Source organism: Sinocyclocheilus rhinocerous, unplaced genomic scaffold (assembly GCF_001515625.1).
Source record: "Sinocyclocheilus rhinocerous isolate Xijiao unplaced genomic scaffold, SAMN03320098_v1.1 scaffold861, whole genome shotgun sequence".
Lineage (NCBI taxonomy): Eukaryota > Metazoa > Chordata > Actinopteri > Cypriniformes > Cyprinidae > Sinocyclocheilus > Sinocyclocheilus rhinocerous.
In genome coordinates this window covers 197,588-222,875 of record NW_015640043.1, presented here as the reverse complement: position 1 = coordinate 222,875, position 25,288 = coordinate 197,588, and the positions used below count along the sequence as shown (strand labels likewise).

Genomic DNA, 25,288 nt, shown 5'->3' with positions numbered 1-25,288 from the left:
TGTGTACATTAATGAGGAAAAAAAATTAACTTAAATGATTTTAGCAAATGGCTGCAATATAACAAAGAGTGAAAAATTTAAGGGGGTCTGAATACTTTCCGTACCCACTGTACATATATTTATATATATTAGAAATTAATACTTTTTATTTACCAAGGATCCATTAAATTGATCAAAATTGACAGAAAGACATCTAACTATTTCCATTTCAAATTAATACTGTTGTTGTTAATTAATAGTTTTTTTTACTTTTTCATCAAAGAGCACCTGGAGAAAGAGTAGATTTAAAACTAGCTTTTATCCAAACTTTTGTGTTTTCTTTCATTGTTTTGTATTCCTTGTTTTTCTTCAAATAAGCATCTAAAATATCATTTATAAAAATATAAATGTCATTCTTTAGACAAAAATTTGAGAAAATTACCTTTCATCCCCCTCTTTGGCCCTTGTTGACCGCCTTGTGGCAGTCATAAACAGTCTGCATTGTTGGTGGTGTGGGGCCATCAGTGCGGTCACTATAAAGTAGGCCACCAAGCGCAGGATAATTGGGGCTGTACTTATTAGAAGTTAAAAACGCAAATGAAGCTACCAGTAGCCCCTCAAGACCATGTCTGGCCATTTGACCCATATTTTTGTGTAAATGACCTTTTGCTCTTAAGACTGGATTAGAATTGAGGAATAATTACAAGCGATTCTTCAAAGGGATTATTCCATAACTCATGTAGCTGTCATCTTCGTCACCAAACCCTTAAGCCGTGGATTTATAATAATCAGTTCCTGAAGATGCAGTGGCTTAAGGAGTGATCTGATCGTTGCCAGAAGCACCGTCTCGATGGCTTAAGCCAAGATGAATTTGAGGAGGGCTGAAGCAGAAGTTAACTGAAAAACAACCCTATTTGGTGAACGTCATTAAGGAAACCTGTCTTTGTTCTCTTTTACTGACCTCCTGGGCCACATGGAGAACTGAAGGACTGTTGGTTGGTCTTGGTTTTGGTGGTTTGGCAATCAGGATGCCGAGGTAACAAGAAAAGCAAGTTCAGAATTAACAGCTGACACGAGCCAAGCGGCTGCTGTCTGGAGACTGTAATCAACACAAGTCTGTCCTGAGGGCAGATGAAAACCAGAGTTCAGTATCACATTTTGACTCATCCCTTGTTTTTAAAAATACAGTGAGGAACCTAAAATGAAAGTTTAAATAGCAGAAATTCGTAGCTTATGTTTGTTTTTATTTATTTTATAATGCCCTTACATTAATTTTTAATTTACATAAGTAATCTTTTTTGTATCAATAAAATCATTTTTTATTTTATATTATGCACATTGTATATAATAATATATAGTACATTTTTATTATATAATGTACATAATAAAAATGATATAATATGTCATATTTATGTTACTCTCTCTTGCTCTCTATCTATAGAGGGCGTCAGATTTTTTAAAATGTATAATTATATATATATATATAATCTTATATTTAAATAAATATATTAGTTGAGGGTTAAGGGTCAGAATTTTAAAGAAATTAATACTTTTATTCCGCATGAATGCATTAAATTGATCAAAAATGATAGTAAAGACATTTCAATTTCAAATAAATGCTGTTCTTTTGAACTTTTTATTCATTAAAGGATCCTGAAAAAAAAAATGATCACAGTTTTTACAAAAATATTAAATACACAGAAAAGGTCAGTGAGTGATTTTAATATGAAGCATGTTAGTATGCATATTGTTTGTTTTGTGTCTACATTATTGAAACAGTGACAATTTTAACGTTTGCAAATTGACCTCATTCATTTTTTTTTATTATTGTAAGTGCCTTGCTGATTTATTTTTTTCCTTTTAAAGAAGGGATTAGGGTTAATGTGGAAAATATTTTGTGGTATATTAACATTATTAAACAAACTATTCCTTTTAAATATATTGTCAAAAAACAAGAATTATAAAAGTCTAAGCACATGAAATATCCCAGCATAAACAGACCAGTCTCCTTGCGTGCTTTCTGGTTTGGTTTAATCCTACGAACAGACAAAAACATCTTGTACAGCTAAACAGTGTCAGTATGTAATGCATCATCTTACGTCAGTAACAAAACAGAGAGGCATCAGAAATATTAAAACATCATTTCAAATGTGACTAAATTATTCAAACGCAGCCATGTCTTGTAAAACACTAGTGCCTCAAATATAAAATTCTAGACATAAATAGAAATTTGGTCCATCGACGTGGTTGCTGTAATATTATTTACACATTAGAATATTATTTCCTGCCCTTTATCCATGACTGATTTTGCCACTTTCTTTGTATATTTGAATGAAAAAACTGGCTGAAATTCTACTTCAAAAAATAGACTAATAAAAAACAGTCTTATTAAAAAGTTTTCCCTTTTAAACAAGCTTTTAAGCAAATAAATATGACTCTATGAGAAGACATTAGTACGTAAGACATTAGCACAAGGTGGCGATTTAAGAGAGAAACAATGAATAAAAACGTGGAGTGTACAAAGGCACACATTTAATGACAGCGCTGCATCCAGCAGAGCGCTATCAGTCCAGAGATGGACTGGGGGAAAACAAGAGCATTCTTTGATAGAAAAACAAGTCTTTTTCCTGTGCCGGCTCGTCACTATGGTTACACCAAAGATTCCAGACTCTCGGCCGCACTCGAGACGTCTCCTGGGACCGTGCCGTTGTTGTCTGAAGACTGAAACGCTCGCTCGTCTTCTTGGGTGCTGACCAAACTCAGGATGGCTTTGTAGAGGAACTGATACTGATCCTATCCGACCAAAAAAATGTCAAAATTAAAAAAACAAGAACATGTTGGTAGTTTGACCACTGCATCCCGCTCAAAATATTACATTTTCCCTTGTGGATTTGAGTTAATTCCACCTCAGGGCAGAATTATTAATGACTGACTTTTCCTCATCAGAACGGCTGCCAACTCCAGATAGATGGAAAAAACACTTCATTTCTTTTAAAATGTCTAAATGCCAATAGTCTACAGACACATGGAAAACCCTGAAGTTACAAAAATAAATATCATAAAATATAAAAGAGCACATACATACTAAAAAAAATTATTTATTTAAATCACCTACATAATTTTTAACATACAAGAGTAAGCATTAAATATAGTATGTATTTATGTATGAGCTCTTTTATATTTGAAGATTTATATAGTGTAAATATCATAATTGATGTATTTAGGAGTGTGTTTGATTGTGTAATTACAAGTGGAAAAAAGCAAGTTGTCATATATATATCTCCAATGTATACATAATATTATATATTATATCATATAATATAAAATGTAATATTTATTTTATATTTTATATGTCAAAAAAGAGTTGCAATTTAATGCATTTTTATATTAGTAAGCATTAAATATAGTATGTATTTATGTATGAGCTCTTTTATATTTGATGGACTTTTTCACTGGAGGAAGCGTTAATATGGATTATGGACTGGTATTTTGAAGTGACTTTTTAAAGTTAAAACAACTTGATGGATTTGTTTATTACAAACAAGCAGCTTGGAGTGGTGTGGATTACTGTAATTTTTTTTATCAGCTGTTTGGACTCTCATTCTGATGGCACCCATTCACTGCAGAGGATTCATTGGTGAGCAAGTGATGTAAAGCTAAATTTAATCAAATCTGCTTTGATGGAAAAGTTAACTTTTTTTAAGTGTGTGTGTGTGTGTGATTATGATCAATATGTTTCAGCAGATACAGATGGTTTAATGGCAAGCGTGTGAAAAGTACCAGATGTGATTTTTAACAGACTCTGCTCTCGCTTTCGTCAGCAGCCATTTGCTCCTCCTAATATTTTCCACAATCGTACGGCAGGCACCAGCTGCAATCCTTAAAACAGATGCCTGTGTTCGTGTTTTTGAATGATTTTGGAGAACTGACGCAAAGAAATCACTCATTTACAGCTCTGTGAATCGATTATCTCAGCTTTAGTATGATACCTTCCTTTCAGTGCATTATGGGTAAAATCTCTGATCCTCTTAATGTTGCTAATGTTAGCTGTTGAATCTGATTGGCTTTGTAGCAGATATGATGTTACCTGTGTGGCCTCTAGAATGTAATCCTGCACTATCAACATGTCTTCATTGGACAGGCACACGTGGCCCTCCCCTCGTAACGATACAGAGAACGTCTCGTAGCTGATTGGCTGATCTCTCACAGGCCAGAATATGATTGGCTCGCTGTCTTCTGTCTGGGAATGGAATAAAGAAATGACAGAGGGAGGAAAGAGTGAATGAGAGATTAATGAAAGTACAATCGGTTTCATTCAGCACTGGAAGATCGACAGGAAATGTAGGAAATAGGCCTGACGCTATAAAGCAGTTAAAAGCTGTACTGACCGTGCTACTCGTGTCCGACAATGAAACAATAACCTGGGCGTTGTGATCCCACACCATCCTCCACAAGTCCTTCACTGTGCTGGGCAAAGGATTCTGGGTAATGATGAACTCTTTGCTCTGCCGATAGCCCTGATATGAATGCATGAATGAGTCTTAATATCAATCTAAATAAGGTTATAAATAGAGGATTGACTGGAGAAACGTTGAATGTCTCACCATGACATATGAGGCATTGATGTAGTCAGACGTCTCTCCTGCTGATGTGGACAAACACACTCTGGATTTCTCCACTGCAAAACACACAACAATCACATGAGAGGACTGAATATCTGTCCATCCATCCATTCCTCTATCCATCAGTCTATTTGTCTATCTATCTGTCTGTCTGTCTGTCCGTCCAACATCAGTCTTGTCTATCTATCTATCTATCTACCTGTCTGTCTGTCTGTCTGTCATCTATCTGTGTCTGTCCGTCCGTCTTTATCTATCTATCTGTCTGTCTGTCTGTTTGTCATCTATCTATCCGTACGTCCATCCGTCCAACATCAGTCTTGTCTATCTATTTATCTATCTATCTATCTGTCCGTCCGTCTGTCCAACATCAGTCTTGTCTATCTAAAGAAATGACAGACTATATCTGTCATAGACACTGATATCTATCTATCTATGTATCTATCTATCTATCTGTCTGTCTTGTCTGTCTGTCCGTCTTTATCTATCTATCTATCTATCTGTCTGTCTGTCCGTCTTTATCTATCAATCTATCTACCTATCTGTCTGTCTGTCTGTCTGTCTGTCTGTCTTTATCTATCCATCTATCTACCTATCTGTCTGTATGTCTGTCTGTCTGTCCAACATCAGTCTCATCTATCCATCTAACATAAAATAATGAACAGATAATGAAAAATAACAATAAACACACCAGGAATCAGAGAGCAGCTCCTGTTCTTTGTTCTGTTGCAGTCATTCAGGGCACTGCTGTAATCATTCTGTTTGGCATTCAACTGGCACACCAACTGCAATGACAAGGTCATTGTCATGTATATCAGGTTACATTATTCAACTACAACTGTGCTGATACAAATACTTCCAGCTGTGCTCTTCAGAAATCACTAAAGAACTGATAGCACACTTACTTTAAACTGCTTTTCCAGCTGTGTCTTACATGAGGCCCCTGGGGTTAGGAGGTTGTTAACATACTGATGAATATGGCTTGATGGCACCTCTGTCTCTTGACTCAAAATGGCCTCTACTAGAGCATCATGGGTAAAGATGTATTGCTCCTGTAAGGGTACCAGAACAACTGATGTTGAGAAGGAAACTTGAGTCCAACTTTGAGTTTAAATTTTAAGCAACACTAAGGATTGATTAAACAGAAAATAATGTATAATTTTTCTTTATAGAGCAAGTTCTGTGCACCAGCGTGAGATTTGAATTGCTGTTCACTCACCTCTGTTTGAACTAGATAGTTCCGTTGTGTACGAATGTGTTTGAGGAAGCCCATAATGTTGACTGTCCCCTGCCCTTTAATCTGTTTTAACATGCTGTCCAACACTATGTAGGTCCCTGTTCGGCCCACTCCAGCACTAAACACACACAAACCCAAACACACGTCAGAAGTGTAAAATATGCAATATGACTTTATACGTTTAAAGATAGTCCTGTAGCCCACCTGCAGTGTACAATCATTGGTCCCATGTGGTCTGTTCGAGCTCTAGAGGACTTGTAGATGAATGAAAGCACAGGCAGGACGTACTCCGGTACACCCATGTCTGGCCACTGTGTGTAGTGGTACTGTATTACTGTCCTCTCGTTACTACGAACTCTCTGAGAATCCTAAAAAAAATCATCAAGTACACATGTGATCTATAAACAAGCAAAAGTTAATGCAATCCTGATTGTTTTAAAAAAGAAAGTATCATCATGTTAAAATGTTAACATTTAATTAATTCAATTAATATTAACAATTTAATATTACTAATATTAAAAACCTGAATGATTGTGTCTAAATAAATGAAAAAATAAATACTAAAATTTAATCTACGATTTTAAAATGCCGAAAGTGAATCTAGGCATCACATCATATGTACAGTATTAAAAATTAAAAGTAATTTTGAGATTTGCTAAAGATTACATTTTTATAGTGTTTATAAATTCAGTGTTTTTAAATATTCACTTTAAGTGAGTTTTAGATTATGGCAAAGGTAGTAAAAATAGAGGAAAAACATTCACAATTAAATATCCAACATCGACCAATACAAAAAACCCTAAAATATCAGCCCTTAACTACTATTGTTCCAATATATTGTCTATGCCTACTGGATACCTTCTTTATGCTGGTATTTCTGATGGTGAAGCTTCTCTGTGTGTAGTGCGCGAGGACTTTTGTGCTTTTAACAGTAACCAAAAAACATCCATAGTCTTCCTGGTTCTCCAGAGGCCAGTACTGGTCACACTTCCTCTGAGAAATGGATAAACATTGTTGTGTTCAGGCTGAATAAACCCAAATTTGTTATTGTCTTGTCACCCCAAAATAAAAATGTCATAATTTGCTCATTCTCATCCTCTTCTAAACCAGTACAATTTTGCATTTCCAAAAGAAAAAAAAAATATATATACATATATATATTCTTGTCCATGTGACTTGTGGGCTATATTTCAAGTCTTCTGAAGCCATATGAAAATGTTTCTTATAAGAGAAATCTTTTTTGGGTGAACTATTTTTAAAATGTCAGACATGACATTAATGAATTTAGGTAGAACCTGCACTAAAATGGCTCACCCTTCCTTTCTCCATGATGTTTGTGATCATAACAATCACTCCCACATTCTGCTCCCACACCATCCGCCAGAAATCCACTGTGCTGGACTTTAAGGGCCCTTGTGCTGCAATGTAGGCTTTCTGTTTGTTAAAACCCTTGTGTAAAACAGAAAGAAGAAACAAATAAAGCTACAGGAAGTAGGGAAGAACAAGTATTCTTAGTTTAAACTTTGAAAGAACATCTCAGGTGACACAATATTACAATAGGGGCCCCAAACACTTTCTCACACTCAAAGTGCCACCATGCCTGACCTTTCTATGATCGAATCAATAGCAAATCAGCAGTGCTTTTTATCACTTGTGCTAGTTAAATGGTTACCCTTTGAGGTATTCATGCCTCACTGATTAAATAATGATATAATCATCATGATTTGCCTGGCAACGTTTCTGAGTTCAGTTAAAGTCTCTCACATCCACATAGTTGGCATTTATATAGTCCCCTCCGCTTCTCCCATCTTTGTCATTTAGGGGTGCGAGTCGCACTCTGCTGTGGTCATCTAAAGGATGTAATTGAAGATGTAACCATTTTATATCAGTCACAGAAATGTGCATTTAATGCTTGTATTAATTTGTGGCAGTGGTTCTCACAGGCTAAAATGTTGACGTATCGGTTCTTGTTCTTATTGTCTGGATGGCTGGAACAGTCCGTTGTTGTTCCGAGGTCCACGGTGCACGTCTGAACTTCCTAAAAAACACAACCCACTATTCCAACAGTCTGCCATAAAGTGACAACACTAAAGACATAGTCAAAGTGCAGACAAGTGAGCGTCACAAATTCATGCTAAAGCTATCAAAAGCAAACAAATTAAAGGGAGATGTGGCTTACCTCAAAATACTCTTTCAGTATCTAATGGGGGGGTAAGAATGCAAAAAGCAATGAAATACAGTAACAAACTGTGCACCAGAAATACAGCACAAAGCAAAAGCACTGACAGGCTGGGTTGGATTCTGCTCATTTTAAGTGTGTTACTCTATAAGTTTCAGGATGCTGATTGGTCAGTAAAGCAAGAAATTAGGTCACATTGTGAGATATCGAGTAAGATTGTGGAAGTCACAATTATGAGAAATAAAGTCAAAATTAAAATGAAATAAAGTTGCAATTGGGAAATATAAAGTCACATTGTGCAACAAAGTTGCAATTATGAGAACTAGTCACAGCTGTGAGATATGAAGTCACAATTGTGATAAAGCTGCAATTGTAAAATAAAGTCAGAATTTTGAGATTTCAATTCTAGTGGAGAGGAAAAAATAACTTTTATAGCTTTAAGGATTCATCTATATTTAATTTAGAATTTAGCATTTGATAACTTCAGTTTAAATTTCTGTATATTTCCGGAGACTTTTCAGACGCGCGCTCCACTTCACTTCAGCGCCAGGTGCGAGTCAAGCGAGCGCGGAAATGGTACTGTGCTCGCAGTGCATGATCTTCAATTGCATGCACAAAGGCGCCGGCGCTGTAGCCTGTATTCTTTTATATCAAAGAGCGAAATAAACTACGTGCATGCAATGTCGTGGTCAGTTAAGTCATGAAGTTACCAAAAAGGAGATTAAAGCTGCCTTAAAACTAATGGGTTTATGTGAAGATTGTTTTAAGTTCACTTAAATTAGAAGTATTTTTTTAAAAGTCTAATAAATGTTCAAATTGATAGCTCTCTGTGAGCTCCCATCATTGGGAACCTGTAATGTTGAATGGCTATAGTCAATGGTTAAATATTGCAATTTGATAGAGAAATCAGTATTGGTATCATTGATACTGGCCTTCAGTCATAAAAAAAGATGCCATTCAACAAATATTAAAAAATATACTGTCTTTATGTTGTTTGCACATTCATTTGAAGATTGAATGTGAAATCATCGCAATATAAAAGTATATTTAAAAACTTAATATTAGGTGGGATTGATCTTGAATAATTTCAGGAAAATGTGTGATTAGTTAATTTTTTTATTCGATTGACAGCACTAATAAATTCACAATTACAAGAAATAGTCACAATTGTGAAAAAAGATGTAATTGTGAGATGTAGCCACAATTACTGTAGAAGAAATGAAGTTTAATAAGGCTGTAATTCTAAGATATGCTGTAAATTCGCAATTCTAAGAAATAACTGCAATTGTTAAATAAAGTCGCTAAATTGTGAGCAATAAAGTCACAATTTTTAGATATAGTAACAATTACCAGACATAAAGTTGCAATTGTGAGATATAGTTGCAAGTGTGGGATATGAAGTCACAAGAAATAATTGCAATTCTTAGATGTAAAATTACAAAATATAGTTGCAATTATAAGAAATAATTGCAACTATGAAACATAAAATTGTAATTGTGAAGTAAAGCCACAACTGTGAGAAATAAAGCCGCAATGACAAGAAATAAAGTTCAAATTACGAAAAGTTACAAGGCAGAAACAGGCTTCCATGCAAACTTTAATCTTCTTTCTTTAATCTTTATAAAAGCAAAAGTAGAAATATACACAAATATATAATTATCTGATGACTTGAGATGTTGAACTTTTAACTGAGGTTTTGGTTTAATCCAGTAAATGATCCATGCGTTTCTGTTAGAGCAACAATGTCAAAATAATAAACGAATACCAGTAAATTTTCAGGAACCTTTTCACTGCTGTACTGAACTGAATGAACTTAGCCACAAATATCAACTATGATCAATTAAAATGGACAGAATCCAAAGACCTGCTGTCATGGATTGAACAGAACATGCATTCAAAGTCTACCGTTTGTATCAGTGCAGGTGTTTAACGTAACTAGCATGCCACAAAACTCATTTCACTAAAATAAACTTTCATTCAGCCTGAACATGACACAAAAAGCAACACAGCTCTCGAACAGAAACTTCTGAAACATATGCATCACTTTTTCATAGGTAGCGCTTATGACAAGAACTAATAAATTAGGTTTACTGTCTCGTTTGTGTCCAATTAAAGCATGCTTGATTTGTGCATGATCTAATGAAGTGTGAATAATTTAATGTTATGGTGAGAATCTACAATCTGACACTGATTGATGTTAATGAAGCTGTAACTGGGTCTTTTTGTGCACCTGACTGGAACATAGAGCTGAGTGCATTGCTGACCTAATTATAACTCAAATTTATTATCAACAACCTGCGTTCACGCATGAATGGGTAGAGAGCGAATATACGTGCCTGAATGAACCGAACAATTCATTTATAAGACATGCCTTAATGACATGTTGATCTTCTACATCAAGGCTCGTTGTGGAAACTGGTACATTAGTTCTTGACAGCCAGCCTGCATGAGGGCTTCTGTTATACAGTAAAATAATCCAGACTACGGAAGAGAACAGTGAGGAATGCAAAAACAGTGGACTATTTCCGGAGTCAACAAATATCAAAATGAATTTTAATTCAGAAAATGAAAACATGGTCACCATAGCCGAGGTGTATTCAAGTAATTTAGTATACAAATTGCACTTTTACTTTTGAACGTTTTCTTTTTAAGTAAATTTTTTTTTAAATCGCATCAATTATTGACCCAAATATCATTAGTATCAATGAAAACTCTCTATTATGTTTATGAAAAGGTGTGTGTGTTACCTGTAGGGCTCAGCATTGGCGAGGAGGATATAACTCTGGGTGATGTGCTGTCTTCAATGTAGAAATGAGCAGTCTGAAGCTCACATGAGACAGCTGTCCCTTGAAGAGTGTCAAAAGAGAGGGGGATGATGGGATACGAACCTCAAACTCTCTAGAAAATGAGTTGGTGTTGTGAAGCTCAGCCACATGCTTCACAAATTGCTTTACTGACTGGGGATCGTGTTCACCTGGAAGTGTAAAAGACATGTCTGATGACCAAAACAGCAGTGAAACACAATTATAATGATTATATGTCATGTGGTTTAACCATCAAGTAAAAGGTATTAACATATTTTTTGTATTTAATGTATTTTTCATACAAATTGCACTTTTACTTTTGAACGTTTTCTTTTTAAGTAAATTTTTTTTTAAATCGCATCAATTATTGACCCAAATATCATTAGTATCAATGAAAACTCTCTATTATGTTTATGAAAAGGTGTGTGTGTTACCTGTAGGGCTCAGCATTGGCGAGGAGGATATAACTCTGGGTGATGTGCTGTCTTCAATGTAGAAATGAGCAGTCTGAAAACATTTCCTGTAACGGTATTAAATACTTTTTCTACTCTTTATGTAACATAAGTACTGTTGACTGAATAGCATGTAAGGCAGATGTACTACACGAATTACATTCACACAAAGTTAATAAAAACATAAAAAAATGAATAGTTCTAACATGCAAGCTTTGATTATTTGTACAGTGAGGGAAATTTTTTTTTGATCCCCTGCTGATTTTGTATGTTTGCCCACTGACAAAGAAATTATCAGTCTATAATTTTAGTGGTAGGTTTATTTGAACAGTGAGAGACAGAATAACTCGGATTTCCAGAAAACCACATTTCAAAAAAGTTATAAATTGATTTGCATTTTAATGAGTGAAATAAGTATTTGACCCCTTCGCAAAACATGACTTAGTACTTGGTGGCAAAACCCCTTGTTGGCAAATCACAGAGGTCAGACGTTTCTTGTAGTTGGCCACCAGGTTTGCACACATCTCAGGAGGGATTTTGTCCCACCCCTCTTTGCAGATCCTCTCCAAGTCATTAAGGTTTCGAGGCTGACGTTTGGCAACTCGAACCTTCAGCTCCCTCCACAGATTTTCTATGGGATTAAGGTCTGGAGACTGGCTAGGCCACTCCAGGCCTAATGTGCTTCTTCTTGAGCCACTCGTTTGTTGCCTTGGCCGTGTGTTTTGGGTCATTGTCATGCTGGAATACCCATCCACGACCCATTTTCAATGCCCTGGCTGAGGGAAGGAGGTTCTCACCCAAGATTTGAAGGTACATGGCCCCGTCCATCGTCCCTTTGATGCGGTGCAGTTGTCCTGTCCCCTTAGCAGAAAAACACCCCCAAAGCATAATGTTTCCACCTCCATGTTTGACAGTGGGGATGGTGTTCTTGGGGTCATAGGCAACATTCCTCCTCCTCCAAACACGGCGAGTTGAGTTGATGCCAAAGAACTCGATTTTGGTCTCATCTGACTACAACACTTTCACCCAGTTCTCCTCCGAATCATTCAGATGTTCATTGGCAAACTTCAGAGGGGCCTGTACATGTGCTTTCTTGAGCAGGGGGACCTTGCGGGCGCTGCAGAATTTCAGACCTTCACAGCGTTGTGTGGTACCAATTGTTTTCTTGGTGACTGTGGTCCCAGCTGCCTTGAGATCATTGACAAGATCCTCCCGTGTAGTTCTGTGATGAATCCTCACCGTTATCGTGATCATTGAAACTCCACGAGGTGAGATCTTGCATGGAGCCCCAGACCAAGGGAGATTGACAGTTATTTTGTGTTTCTTCCATTTGCGAATAATCGCACCAACTGTTGTCACCTTCTCACCAAGCTGCTTGGTGATGGTCTTGTTGCCCATTCCAGCCTTGTGGAGGTCTACAATCTTGTCCCTGACATCCTTGGACAGCTCTTTGGTCTTGGCCATGGTGGAGAGTTTGGAATCTGATTGGTTGATTGATTGCTTCTGTGGACAGGTGTCTTTTATACAGGTAAAAATCTGAGATTAGGATTTTAAGAGAGTGCTCCTAATCTCAGTTTGTTACCTGTATAAAAGACACCTGGGAACAGAAATCTTGCTGATTGATAGGGGATCAAATACTTATTTCACTCATTAAAATGCAAATCAATTTATAACTTTTTTGAAATGCATTTTTCTGGATTTTTTTGTTTTTATTCTGTCTCTCACTGTTAAAATAAACCTACCATTAAAATTATAGACTGATCATTTCTTTGTCAGTGGGCAAACGTACAAAATCAGCGGGGGATCAAATAATTGTTTTCCCTCACTGTATGTTGTCGTTTTATTCACATATGCGCTTGAGATTGAACTATAAGCTTAAAAAATAAACTCAAAAACCATATTCAATCTAATCCACAACACGTTTTAACAGGATCCCCTAGAGGACTTCCTTAACTGTTTTGTCTAAAACGGTAACTTCTTGGAAGGGATTAGTGACCACAATGAAAAGTGACACAGATTTAACGCTAACGTTTCAAGACGTCCCATTAAGTGCACATCTGTCTGCTCTCTAAATGAGCACCATGTAGCTACAGATGGACAAGCAGTCATACATGCCCATGTTCTGCTGAGATTGAACCACCCACGGCTGCACTAACAAGACATGAACATGACTTGGTCGTGTTGAACATAATCACGTGGAGGTTCTTTCTCCAGCCTGGCAGCATGTGTTCCCTGTAGGCCCACAAACAACAGATCAGCGTATCGGAGATTTAATCACCGGCTCCAAGATTACCAATTTAATCTCCTCACAATCTTCACGGTGTAACAACAAAAAGTCAAACATGAGCAATATGGTGAAGGGGCAAGAGGCACGTTGGAATGAGAAATGTACAATCTTGTGCCGCTAAACTGTTTACACTTCTGAGACATTTTCTTAATGGGATTGCCAAAGTTGCTTATTTCACGGTTGGGAATATCTGATGGTAAACAGGATTTCAGACTTCCATCCTGGTGTGGAAGGACCATTTTTACCGCTTTGGTGTGAATTCTGGGCGGTTTCACACACACACACACACACACACACACAGAGAGAGACCACCGCCACATCATGGCTTGTTTATCTTACTTCCTTTTGAGGTGGTACCTCACCCGGCGGGTGTGAGATTGGGTCTGTGCCCAAGATTAGACCCCCATCACAGACAGACAACGCGCTCCTCATGGGGCCACACCACTCCCCCTTATCGACTATTGTTATGATTATGGATTAGTAACAATATGATGGAAATCATGAGCAGCTGTCTCAGAGGAAGTATATTTTTGTTTTCCATGCATCCTGTTCGACTATGCATGACCAATGCCAAAACAGTTAAATGCACAGTAAAAAAAAAATAATAATAATAATAAAATAAAATAAAATAACCTTGCTTGGGTAACATATAAACTGCCTTTATTTGTCAAAAAAAATATTATGTAATTTAATTTATTTTTAATGGTCAGCAAGTGTATGCAATATAGAAATAATAAAACAAATATAAACAATTACATATATGTTAATTAAAAAAGGAAATGTTTTTTACATTTGTATTACATATACAATTCTATATTAAATAAGATGCTGTTACCCATTGGACTTACCTCCAGTAGATAAAAATGCCAATCAAAACGATGAGACCCAGGAAGGTGAGGGTGGAGACCACAGCCAGAGGAATCACAGCCTTCTTCTGGCGCTCAATGCTGCTTGCCAGGCCCACCCGCGACTCATGACTGCTGTTACCAGTGTCTATGGGTTAAAAAACACCCTACTCAGATCAGAGCATCATTAGTAATCAATGTTCTTGATGAGAAATGCAGTATCCTATTAGAGATAATTATACACTATAAAAACACAGCAAACAAACTCACCTTATAAAATGTTTTTTTTTTCAAGTCAAGTGGAACTATCACACTTCACATAACTTGTAACACAGATCAAGGTTGATCTTACTATAGTACTAAAGTGACATCATTTGCAAACCAGTAGGCCTTAAGACATGCAATAACTGAAAAAATAATAATAAAATAAAATAACATCAATGAATTTATAAAAAAAGTAAAAATTGCATAAAACAATGTAAAAACAATGAATGAATATCTACAGTATGTAGACGCAATAAAGTACAATTAATGCAGTGGATAATAACAACAATAAAAATTGCAGTTTTTGTTAAAGGTGCTAAATCTGCATAAAATGACTAAAAACCGCCATTTGTTCTTTAACATATTGAGTTCAAGCTATCAGACACACAGGATATTGACTCAGTTTTTCTTTGATTCTTAAAGACCTTATAATCAGTATGTCATCCATAAGGATTGGTATAGCACCACTTAATCTATTCCATCATAAATGTGTTTTGAGTTGGTCTGACACTAAGAAGCTAAAGAGTTCACAGGTCATGATTCATTGCAGACAGACACGTTAGAGAGATTAAGACTTGGCCTAGGACTGTCTGAGATGACCTCGGCATCCCAGCCAAAACACAATGCTGCCCTGCCAGCTGTCACCTACTAGTGACCATATATATGAGATTTGCTGCTCTCTGCTGGACAAACAGTGTAATGACTAAGTTCTCTCATGGAAGAAGAATCAAACTGCTAACATAGCGAAGACAAATCTTAGCTTAAATGCTATGCCTCCATAGCTTTTTTTTTCAGTGCTAACATAGCTAAGCGAAATCTTAGCTCAGATGCTATGCCTCCATTCAGTTTAAATTGCTATACAGACATTCTATCATGACTAAGTTCTCTCATGGAAGAAGAATCAAACTGCTAACATAGCGAAGACAAATCTTAGCTCAAATGCTATGCCTCCATAGCTTTTTTTTTCAGTGCTAACATAGCTAAGCGAAATCTTAGCTCAGATGCTATGCCTCCATTCAGTTTAAATTGCTATACAGATATTCTATATAACACTGGATAAATCTACAAATTGAGCCCATACACTCTATAGTAATTGCTAAATATATAACCAGGTATCTTGGATTTGACTTGAGATGGAAAACATGCTGTTGGTATATTTCTGATAACAGATGTGAGCATGCTAATACACATTTGAGCAAATAATCACATGAAGAACATGCAACACAAAACAGAACACACAGGTATCACATGGGACTAGGAATCAGACACATATTGTGATGATGGGATTGAATTCTAATTAAGATGATGGTTCTTTAGTAGCACATTTTAGCCTAACTTGTCAGAAGATTTGATGTATACAATAATTAAGGACAATGCAGTGAGCAAGGTAAGTGAGCTCTTACCTTCCCAGTGAACTACCTTCTACAGAACATTTTCTGGATGAGATTTTAGTTGTATAGGTGACATTTGTGGTTGGTTAAGGCATTCAGAATTTAGGATGGATTAGTTGTCCTTGCAGCAAAAGCTTTCAGATACTTTAAGACTCTTCACTGATGATTCACTGATCAAGCTTCACTGAGCATGTCTAAATCAAGAAGCACCTTCAGGAATGGAAGTCAACAACAGAGAGTTTTACCTTCCACTGGTTCCTCCTCTGAATCCCTCTCAGTGCGCTCTGGAATACTGAAGTCTGAAGATGTCTCATTATCTGTGAGGTTTTCTCCTGATCCGCTCTCCTCTTCCCCACTTCCTCTTAGAGTCCAGGACGGGCTAGGGCGCAGGGTGACTCTGAATTCGGTAGATTCACTATCTTTCCCATTCTCACCTTCAAAGTAGAAGGAGGAAGAGTGTTCCTCATTCCCATCATCCTTCTCTTCAGGAGGTACCTCTGTAGGAGTGGCAGTGGTGATATATGGGACAATACTTTCATCTCCTGATGCTGAGCTCTGGCCCAAATCTAAGTCAAGAGCCCAGTCCGAGGCACTGTTCTCCAGATGTCCATCTGCAGAGTGTGTAGGCATGGAACTGGACTCTGGAGCAGAGGAAAGTGCAACGGTTGGGGGCACCACAGGAGCAATCACAGAGATGGATTCTGGGGCAGAGGTTGGCGCAATAGTTGGGGGCACCACAGGAGTACGTTTGAATATGAATTCTGCAGTAGAAGTTGGCGCAATAGTTGAAGACCTTACGGGAGCAGGTGCTCCCTGGGACTGTCCAGTTGCACTTTGTGCAACGCTGCTGTTGGTGGCTGAAACAGAATTGCTGAGGTCACTAGAAGGCATGGTGAAAATGGGAAGAGATGACAAAAGAGCCTCGTTGCGGAGGTCCAAATCTGCTTTGCTGCACAGAAGAGTACCGGCGCTGGAGGTGGACAGAAACGAATGGTGTTCTACAGGACTAGATGGGTCACCCAAGAGACCACTACACGGGGACAGTCCCAAAGTAGAGGAGGGCAGCAGGAAGTTAGAAGAGGCATGCAGAGAGATTTCAGTAGATGCACCATTGTCTTGACTAAAGGTAGGAGCTACTATAGAAGAATCTACCCACTCCGTCAGCAGTCTAGAGTCCCCAACGCTACCTGAGAGAGAAGAGTCAGAGTCAAGGGTTGTCGTCATCAGAGAGTAGTCGTTAGAGACAGGAACTGAAGGCTGGAGATGTGCAAAAGAGCTCAGCATGGAGACAATACTGGGGGACTCAGAGAGGTCATGTTCAGAGCTTGGCTGCATGGAGACCACAGAAGCAGTCACTTCTGGTAATGTTTGAAGGGGAAGAGTACTTCTACACTGGGGGTCAGCCGAGATGGACCCAGACAAAATATCATCATCACCATCATCATCAATACAACCACCACTAGAGACAGGCTCCATGTCTAAATAAGACACAGAGCCGGTGAGGAATAGGGTAGGGTAGGAAGGGGAAGGGGTGATAGACTGTGCACCACCATACACCAGCTTGGAAACAGTGTATGGGATGTCCCAGTCAGGGATGGGCTCAGACAACACACTGCTTAAGGAATGGGGGGACACAGGATTTGCATGCACATAGGACGAAGTGTCAGATACAGAGGGGGCATACGAAGCACTCTCACCATTAAACACTGGCTGGGTGGTCTGCGACAGAACAGTGCTGAAAGCGGCAGTGGTTGGAAAAGGCAAGCTAGCAGTTGTAGGCCACAGAGGGACCTCTGGGGGGAAGGTAGAGGAAGTTGATTCCATTGGGATTTCAGGCAATGGTGCTACAGTCACTGATCCCCATAGCTGCTACAGTCATTGAACTCTCCCCATAGCTGTGTGAGTCGGTTACAGGTTGAGTCACTTCCTCAACCTCCGAAATGTATATCGAAGGTGATGTTACAAATGTTTTAAGGGTTATGCTTTTTTCAAGGGTTCTGCTTGTTTCAGGGGTGATGCTTGTTTCAAGGGAGATGCTTGTTTCAGGGGAGACGCTTGTTTCAGGGGTGACGCTTGTTTCAGGGGAGTCGCTTGTTTCAGGGGAGACGCTTGTTTCAGGGGTGATGCTTGTTTCAAGGGAGACGCTTGTTTCAGGGGTGACGCTTGTTTCAGGGGAGATGCTTGTTTCAGGGGAGATGCTTGTTTCAGGGGAGACGCTTGTTTCAGGGGAGACGCTTGTTTCAGGGGAGACGCTTGTTTCAGGGGAGACGCTTGTTTCAGGGGAGACGCTTGTTTCAGGGGAGACGCTTGTTTCAGGGGAGACGCTTGTTTCAGGGGTGACGCTTGTTTCAAGGGTGATGCTTGTTGGAGAATCTGTGAAGGTATTGCTTTGGCCATCAGACTCTGAGGATACACCTGCTACAATGCTAGAAGCATCTGGTCTAGTGGTATGTATATCCACAACAAAACTGGTGGCTATGGTTACCGGGATGGTAGGTTTGTCTGTGTATTTCAGAGTAGGTTTATCTGTGTATACTGCTGGAAAATAATGATCATGAGTCTTCTGGGAGTCTTCTACTGAGAGTCTTCTTTCATGAGTCCTTGGTGTCGTCTTAATGACTGGATGGACCGGGCGCTCTGTTTTAGTAACTCTTGGGCTGGTTGTGGTGGTTTGGAAGGTATATGGAAGCTTATTTGTGCCAGGTCTGATCAAAAAGGGATTGATGTGATGGTCTTCCTGAAATAGAAGAAAGAGATGGACAGAGAGAGAAGAGGTGTTTAGTTTTGTTGTTGAAAAAAATCACTTAAGTAACTATACACTAAAGTAACATTGACAGTTACCTCTTCATCATATTCAAACGAGTCGGAGTCATTGTCTGTTTCTGAAAATTAACCAGACATAAAAGAGTTAAAACACTGTATGAGTAAAAGATTCACATGTCAGCTACAGATAAGTATGTTCTGTATGCTCTTTACATTTTTTATAACAATGTCTATGACACTGAAACTAAACCATTCTGGTATTATATTGAACTATTATATAATGAACAGATAATTGGTGAACAGATCCGATAGTGACAATATTTTCAGTCTTTTTATTTAATGAAATAATTCTGAAAACAGTTTCATGTAACATGTACACAAACACACACCTCAGATACATTTGAAAACCAATCAGTGCTTATAATCTCATCCATAATGGACAAAGAAAATTAATGTTTGAGAAACAAAGCTCGAAAACACAAATTGGTTTTCAATGTGTATTCAATGACAAACCACATGCCTTAAAGGGACTTTTTTTTTGGCATTTGGTATTATCTGTTGCTGTTGAGAGTACTGAGGTTAAGAAGGAAGGAAAGGTAAACCAGGCCACCACCAAATAGGATTTGTTTAGATCATTCTTCAATACATAGAGAACATAAAGGAGCAATCTTTGGGTCAGAGGGTCAGTTTTTGATCACATACATTATATCACACGACAGGCGAGTTTGGACACCTTCATGCATTAAAAAGCCTCCCAGCACACAGAGATAGAGAGAGCTTTCAATTTCTTGCAGGCTCTTACCTGTCATGGGATCAAACTCAGTGACATAAAATGGTGGAAAAGACCCCAGAGATTTCGTGATATGTGGACAAGATCGGTTTGTGAAGCATGGAAACATTAAAAGGTAGAAGATGTATGATTTTATCAGATAGACCGACCCCACTTCACTGATGTAAACCCAATTAACTCTCAAACATGTTGTGACTTGTTTGATTGGAAAATGACAACACATATATCCATAGACACTGAAATATGATGACAGGGATTCTCAGAGAGACAGATAAGTTTATTATAAATCAGTAAGCAAAATACAGACCCAACATTCCAAAGAATTATAAAAGAACACAAAAAAAAACACAAAATGAGTATTTGTGAGAGACAGAAAAAAATCAGTAAATAGAAGGAAATTCAAAATGCAAATAGTGACGACAAAGTATAAGATAGACAGACAGAGAATAAGGGGAAAATCCTTCAAGACGACATGTATAAGAATACTGACAAAGACAAAAAGTCTACCTAAAACCAGAAGCTGTAAGCAATTTTAAATTCCATTCACAGTTCAAATGAATGAAAACGTTTAAATAAATATGAATAAATTACAACTTTTTATAAGTTAAAATATTCTACTGAAATTGGCAGCAATTTATTAAGTTGTTTTCAAATGTGCAATCAGTTTGTGTCAGCCTGATTTAACACTATACATTATGGTACCGAACTTTAGTCTGAAAATGCAAATTCAAATACATGAACATAAATGTTTCTAGGTATGCAAATGCAAGTTTGTGTGTTGCTGAAATCCAAAATGTGTCAGAAAAGTCTTTAATACCTGGAGAAAACTGTCCATTAGCACAAACTGTATGTTCAATAGGACACATGCTCTTACAATCCATAGGTTAAGCATTTGGATCTATGTTTACATAATCACATACTGTAAAGTATGTTTCTGTCTAAAACCTGTGAAACACTCAAGGACTGTGTCCATTTCTTTATAAGGCTTAATGGACACCACACCATTTTCTGGACAAGGTAACTGGTTTGCAAAGGATCAGTCTACAGTCTGAAGCATTTGGTTTTTGTCTAACATTTGCAGTAAAACTATAAAACTATGTGGGGCATGAGTGTTGTAAACTCATTCTCCACGGATGCGAGGGCGGCGGGCGCGATTGGTCTTACCAAGATCATCCAGGGGCATGTCCACTGTCAGCTGGTCACTCACTCTGCCATACAGACCGTTGGTGCACACAGCAACTACCTGCACCATGTAACTAGTGTTGGCCATCAAGTCCTGAATGATCGCCCCCTAGTGGTTAAAAAACAAAAACAAACTAAATGAATCACAATTGATTATCAGAACCTGCGATGTTATTCAACTTCTAGAAGGTAAAACATGGAAAGGTGACCTTTACAGTGTAGGCCTAATTTTCAAGATGTGTTCATTAATATCTGCTATTTATGACAAAAAAGTTAATGAATTACCACATCCTGGTCTCCATCAGTCAAGTACTCTAAGGCCGATTCATCATCGCCCTGGGCCGGCCGGTAAGTGACTGAGTATCTCTCTATGCTCGAGTCATAAACGGCCCGCGGTCTCTCCCAGATCACAAGCATACTGGTGTGATTATTAGGGTTGGCTTGCACATTCTCTGGTTCAGAACTACAAACTATGATAGCAAACACACAAACAAATACTATTAAAATTAGTCACTCTGGAACTTTTCTTATATTAAACAACAATGAACAGGAAATAATACTAATAATAGAATAATAATAATAATAATAAACATGATGCCAGATAAAAAGATAACATGGTATCCATAGGTTTCTCTATTGCATTCACTACCGTTCAAAACTTTGGGTTCGGCAAGATTTTTTGATAAGTCTCTTGTGCTCACCAAAGCCGCATTTATTTGATCAAAAATATAATAAAACTGGAATATTATTAATATTTAATAATAAAATTCCAAATGTAATTTATTTCTGTGATGCAAAGCTGAATTTTCAGCATCATTACTCCAGTCTTCAGTGTCACGTGATCCTTCAGAAATCATGATATATGCTGATTTGCAAGAAACATTTCTTATTATTATCAATGTTGAAAACAATTGTGCTGCTTAATATTTTTGTTGAAACTGTGATACAATTTTTTCAGGATTCTGTAATGAAGAGAAAGTTAAAAAGAACAGCATTTATTTGAAATAGAAATCTTTTGTAACATTCTAAATGTATTGGGTCAGATTATGGCAGATTATAGCCTGGTTTAACATTGGTTTAGTTAAATCCACGTAATTTGCATCACCCTCAGATTTCTCAGTAACAAAGCATACTGATGTGGGATGTTTTTGGTGTACCACCGCCCATCAGCTTCTAACACAAGAGGGCAGAAAACACCCGCAGATCATCTGTCTACTATCAGGGTACTTAAAAGTGATTTCTAATCAGAGTACTTAAAGGTACTTAAACTTAAAAACATTTTTTGTTAACCCTATAATAAAACAACAATCATTAAAAAAAAAAATAGCCTTTTTTGAGATTTTTAAGATATTGTTACTATTTTGATTTATTGTCGTCATTTAGTGTAGAGTTTTGCATTGGTTCCATCCTTTTATGATCAAACTGCTAATTATTAAAATTGCAAGTGACACAGACCACTTTCAATTAACACAATGATGATGATAATAAATAAAGAGAAAAGTAAAAGCTAATTAATAAAAAAAAAAAAACATACACACACTCTGCATGTATGCTTTCGTTTCACACTAACATCAATTTTGGTATATTAGGTGTAGACAGTTTGAACTGAATTCAACCTGTGCAAGTGAGGGGGCAAACAGAAAGAGACAGTTTCCTAGCAACTCAAAACTGTTTTGATACGTGACCCAGAGAGAGAGAGAAAGCAAGAGAGACCGAATAGTGGTGAGTAAACATTGTTAATACTGTGAGCACAGTGAAGGAGAGGTTAAGCAAATCTGGTTTGTCTGGCTACATTTGGCATTGCATTCCCTTGTTATGTTATTCTGAGATTGCACCAGTCACTCAGTATGTGGTGAACACTCATCAGAATGATATATATATATATATATAGAGAGAGAGAGAGAGAGTAAAACACTTACAGGAAACAGCAAATCCAACAAAGAATATCAATAATCCAAACTGATGAGCTTAAATCTTGGCCCTGAAATCTTTTTCAGCACATTTCCACCCTCACATTTCACGTTTCCCAAGGTTTAAATGAAGTCACAAGTAATCAGTCAGTCTTTACAAAGTAATAATGCAGCATTAAGGTTGTAAATGACATTCCCCAGGCGCTGATTTAAGCTTAGACACAGGTTGGAGCGTATCTGTGTTTGAAAGGACACAAGTGGGACATTTTCCATTGCCGATGGCCCCTTTAAAAACAACTCCCACGTGCCAAACGTGCCAGTTCACCCTGTAGCGGAGAAATCTGAAATGGGGGCATCGATGTTCCACCAACGATCTGCTAAAGTGGAATGTCTGAGAGCAAAACAGTTCGGATCTGCAAGTGGTTCTTTAAAATGAAAAGGTCGGACTGAGTAATTGATTTGTGAAACACTAAACAACAATGTAATCTGTAATCACATTAGACATAATTTCACATTACAGTCCCGTGCACCTATATTTTTAAAAAGGTACGATGACCAATATTATTTATCAAATATTAACAAAAAAAGTATATATATATATATATTAATGTAAAATATTAATTTGGAATAATTTAGACATTTAGACGGTGTTCATTTTTAACTTGTGCATCTTAAATAATGATTAAATTATTATATTAATCTAGAAATCAAATTCTAAAGAAGCACCAAAAATCCATTTGCCTTCAACAACCTTTTGGGTGACAGTTTTATATATTTATCCTTAAAAATTCAATAATTAATTAACTACAGCCTTTTGTTTTTTTTATTTTTTTTTTTATCCTACATCAGTTTATTAGTAATGATTCATATACAGTAGAACACCCGTGAAATGAGTGGGAATCATCCATAAAGCGTCATGAAACCATTGCGTTTGGCTAAAAATGGGCCAAATGTCTGTCTATAATTATAAATAGAAAGTAGGAAAATGTCTGGAGGGCTTTGTCATAAAAAATAGAAACCTTATTTAATTGAGAAGCAGTTGTTTGGGATTAGAATCATGTTGGAGGCTAATTGGATCCATGACCCTCAAACTGCCTGACTGCTTTAAGACCTTAAGAATGAACGTTGCCAGATACATGCTACCCTAGTTTGTTTATGCGTGTAAGTGTGTTTGTGAAGTACATACTAGGAGTATGGACCTCCTCGATGCCAGTGTAGGATGAGAAGACTTGTCCCATAAATTGTTCCTGCTGCTCTCTGTAGTTATTCTGCAGGTAGTCCATTAACATGACATATCCAGCCTGCTGCATGGTCATCACCTCACAGAACATCTCCAGCTGTGGACACATACGGTGATGCAGATTAAACCAACAAAACTGTTTCTGTGTTCTGAAGGGGTCTAAAACAGAAAAGCAGCTAGCATTATTATCATACAAAATAAATACTTCTCATAATACCTTCATTAGTCTGACTCTTAAGTACGGCAATATCACACACATACAAGCGTTGTTGTTCTGAATGTCCACCATGTTGATATTCAGACCAAGAGTATGATTGCGACTATGATACTGCTTCTATATAACAGTTTAACAAATAAGAAATTCAAGTGTTTTCTATGTAAACTTGCACTAGACAGATGTGTTTGACTTTTGCACTAACGTTTCGCACACACCGTTCTTAAAAAGTTAAACTTAAAAAAAAAAAAAACTTGTCTTCGGGCAACACACATTTGTGTTTCTGAATGAACCAGTGTTTTTGAACAAATTGGTTGAGTGAATGTTTTAATGACTCACTCATAAAGAGACAGACTTGTCCATTGCTGAAATGAATCAATGTTATTGAACAAACTGGTTGAGTGAATGATTCAGTGACTCACTCATAAAGACAGAGTTGTTTGTTCCTGAATAAATCCAATTTGCATACTATCCACCCTAAATAATGTTCAAGATTACTAATCTTGAATACCATTTAGGTTGGATAGTATGCAAATTGGGATGCAGATGTTTTTTAATATATCGGCTGAGTGAATTATTCAATGATTCTCTCATAAGTACAGACTTGTCTGCCTGAATGAATCTGTGTTTTTGAATGAATTGGTTGAGTGAATGATTCACTTACTCACTCATGAAAACAAACTTGTTCATTCCTGAATGAATCAGTGTTATTGAATGAATCGTTGAGTGGATGATTCAGTTTGCATATGTTGACAAAGATTATGTAGATAGCTTACAGGTGATGATAAACTGCTATGATACTATAAGGATTAAACATACCTTCCTAAAACATGTCTATTGAATCTCTATATAATCACAAAAACTACACACAGTACAAACACAGTGTAGTCCAGCGGCGAGACGTCCACTATTGTGTTCAGACATCAAAGCTGCTCTTTAATGTGTGTGAGTCTATGTCATTCCCACTGTGACGTCAACAGGTGTGGGTTTGTTACCTTGCGGTAAAACTCCTGCTTTCACCTTGTGTTTCAACTGTAGCTTGTATCGACTTGCAAGTCACTCAAGGGCAACAGACCCAGAATGAATGACACACAACACAAAAGCCGTGTTTAAGTATTCACAGTCTTTTGTG

At 37.3% G+C, this 25,288-nt stretch overlaps 1 protein-coding gene across 1 annotated transcript in view; it reads right to left on the bottom strand.

Annotated features, from left to right (window-relative positions):
- Nucleotides 1-2,628: 2,628 nt before the first annotated feature.
- LOC107752341 (receptor-type tyrosine-protein phosphatase zeta-like) overlaps nt 2,629-25,288 on the bottom strand; it is a 54,823-nt gene continuing 32,163 nt past the window's right edge. Inside the window, exons 8-29 of the mRNA XM_016568292.1 lie at nt 23,889-24,039; nt 21,078-21,262; nt 20,775-20,901; nt 18,899-18,939; nt 17,942-18,794; nt 16,303-17,910; nt 14,406-14,550; nt 11,253-11,338; nt 10,903-10,988; nt 8,015-8,035; nt 7,777-7,873; nt 7,600-7,685; nt 7,150-7,284; nt 6,694-6,828; nt 6,040-6,203; nt 5,818-5,953; nt 5,504-5,650; nt 5,290-5,383; nt 4,584-4,657; nt 4,368-4,496; nt 4,067-4,219; nt 2,629-2,772 (exon numbers count right to left, since the gene is read on the bottom strand). Of these exons, the coding sequence (XP_016423778.1) occupies nt 2,629-2,772; nt 4,067-4,219; nt 4,368-4,496; nt 4,584-4,657; nt 5,290-5,383; nt 5,504-5,650; nt 5,818-5,953; nt 6,040-6,203; nt 6,694-6,828; nt 7,150-7,284; nt 7,600-7,685; nt 7,777-7,873; nt 8,015-8,035; nt 10,903-10,988; nt 11,253-11,338; nt 14,406-14,550; nt 16,303-17,910; nt 17,942-18,794; nt 18,899-18,939; nt 20,775-20,901; nt 21,078-21,262; nt 23,889-24,039 (4,797 nt within the window). The remainder of the gene's footprint in view (nt 2,773-4,066; nt 4,220-4,367; nt 4,497-4,583; nt 4,658-5,289; nt 5,384-5,503; nt 5,651-5,817; nt 5,954-6,039; nt 6,204-6,693; nt 6,829-7,149; nt 7,285-7,599; nt 7,686-7,776; nt 7,874-8,014; nt 8,036-10,902; nt 10,989-11,252; nt 11,339-14,405; nt 14,551-16,302; nt 17,911-17,941; nt 18,795-18,898; nt 18,940-20,774; nt 20,902-21,077; nt 21,263-23,888; nt 24,040-25,288) is intronic.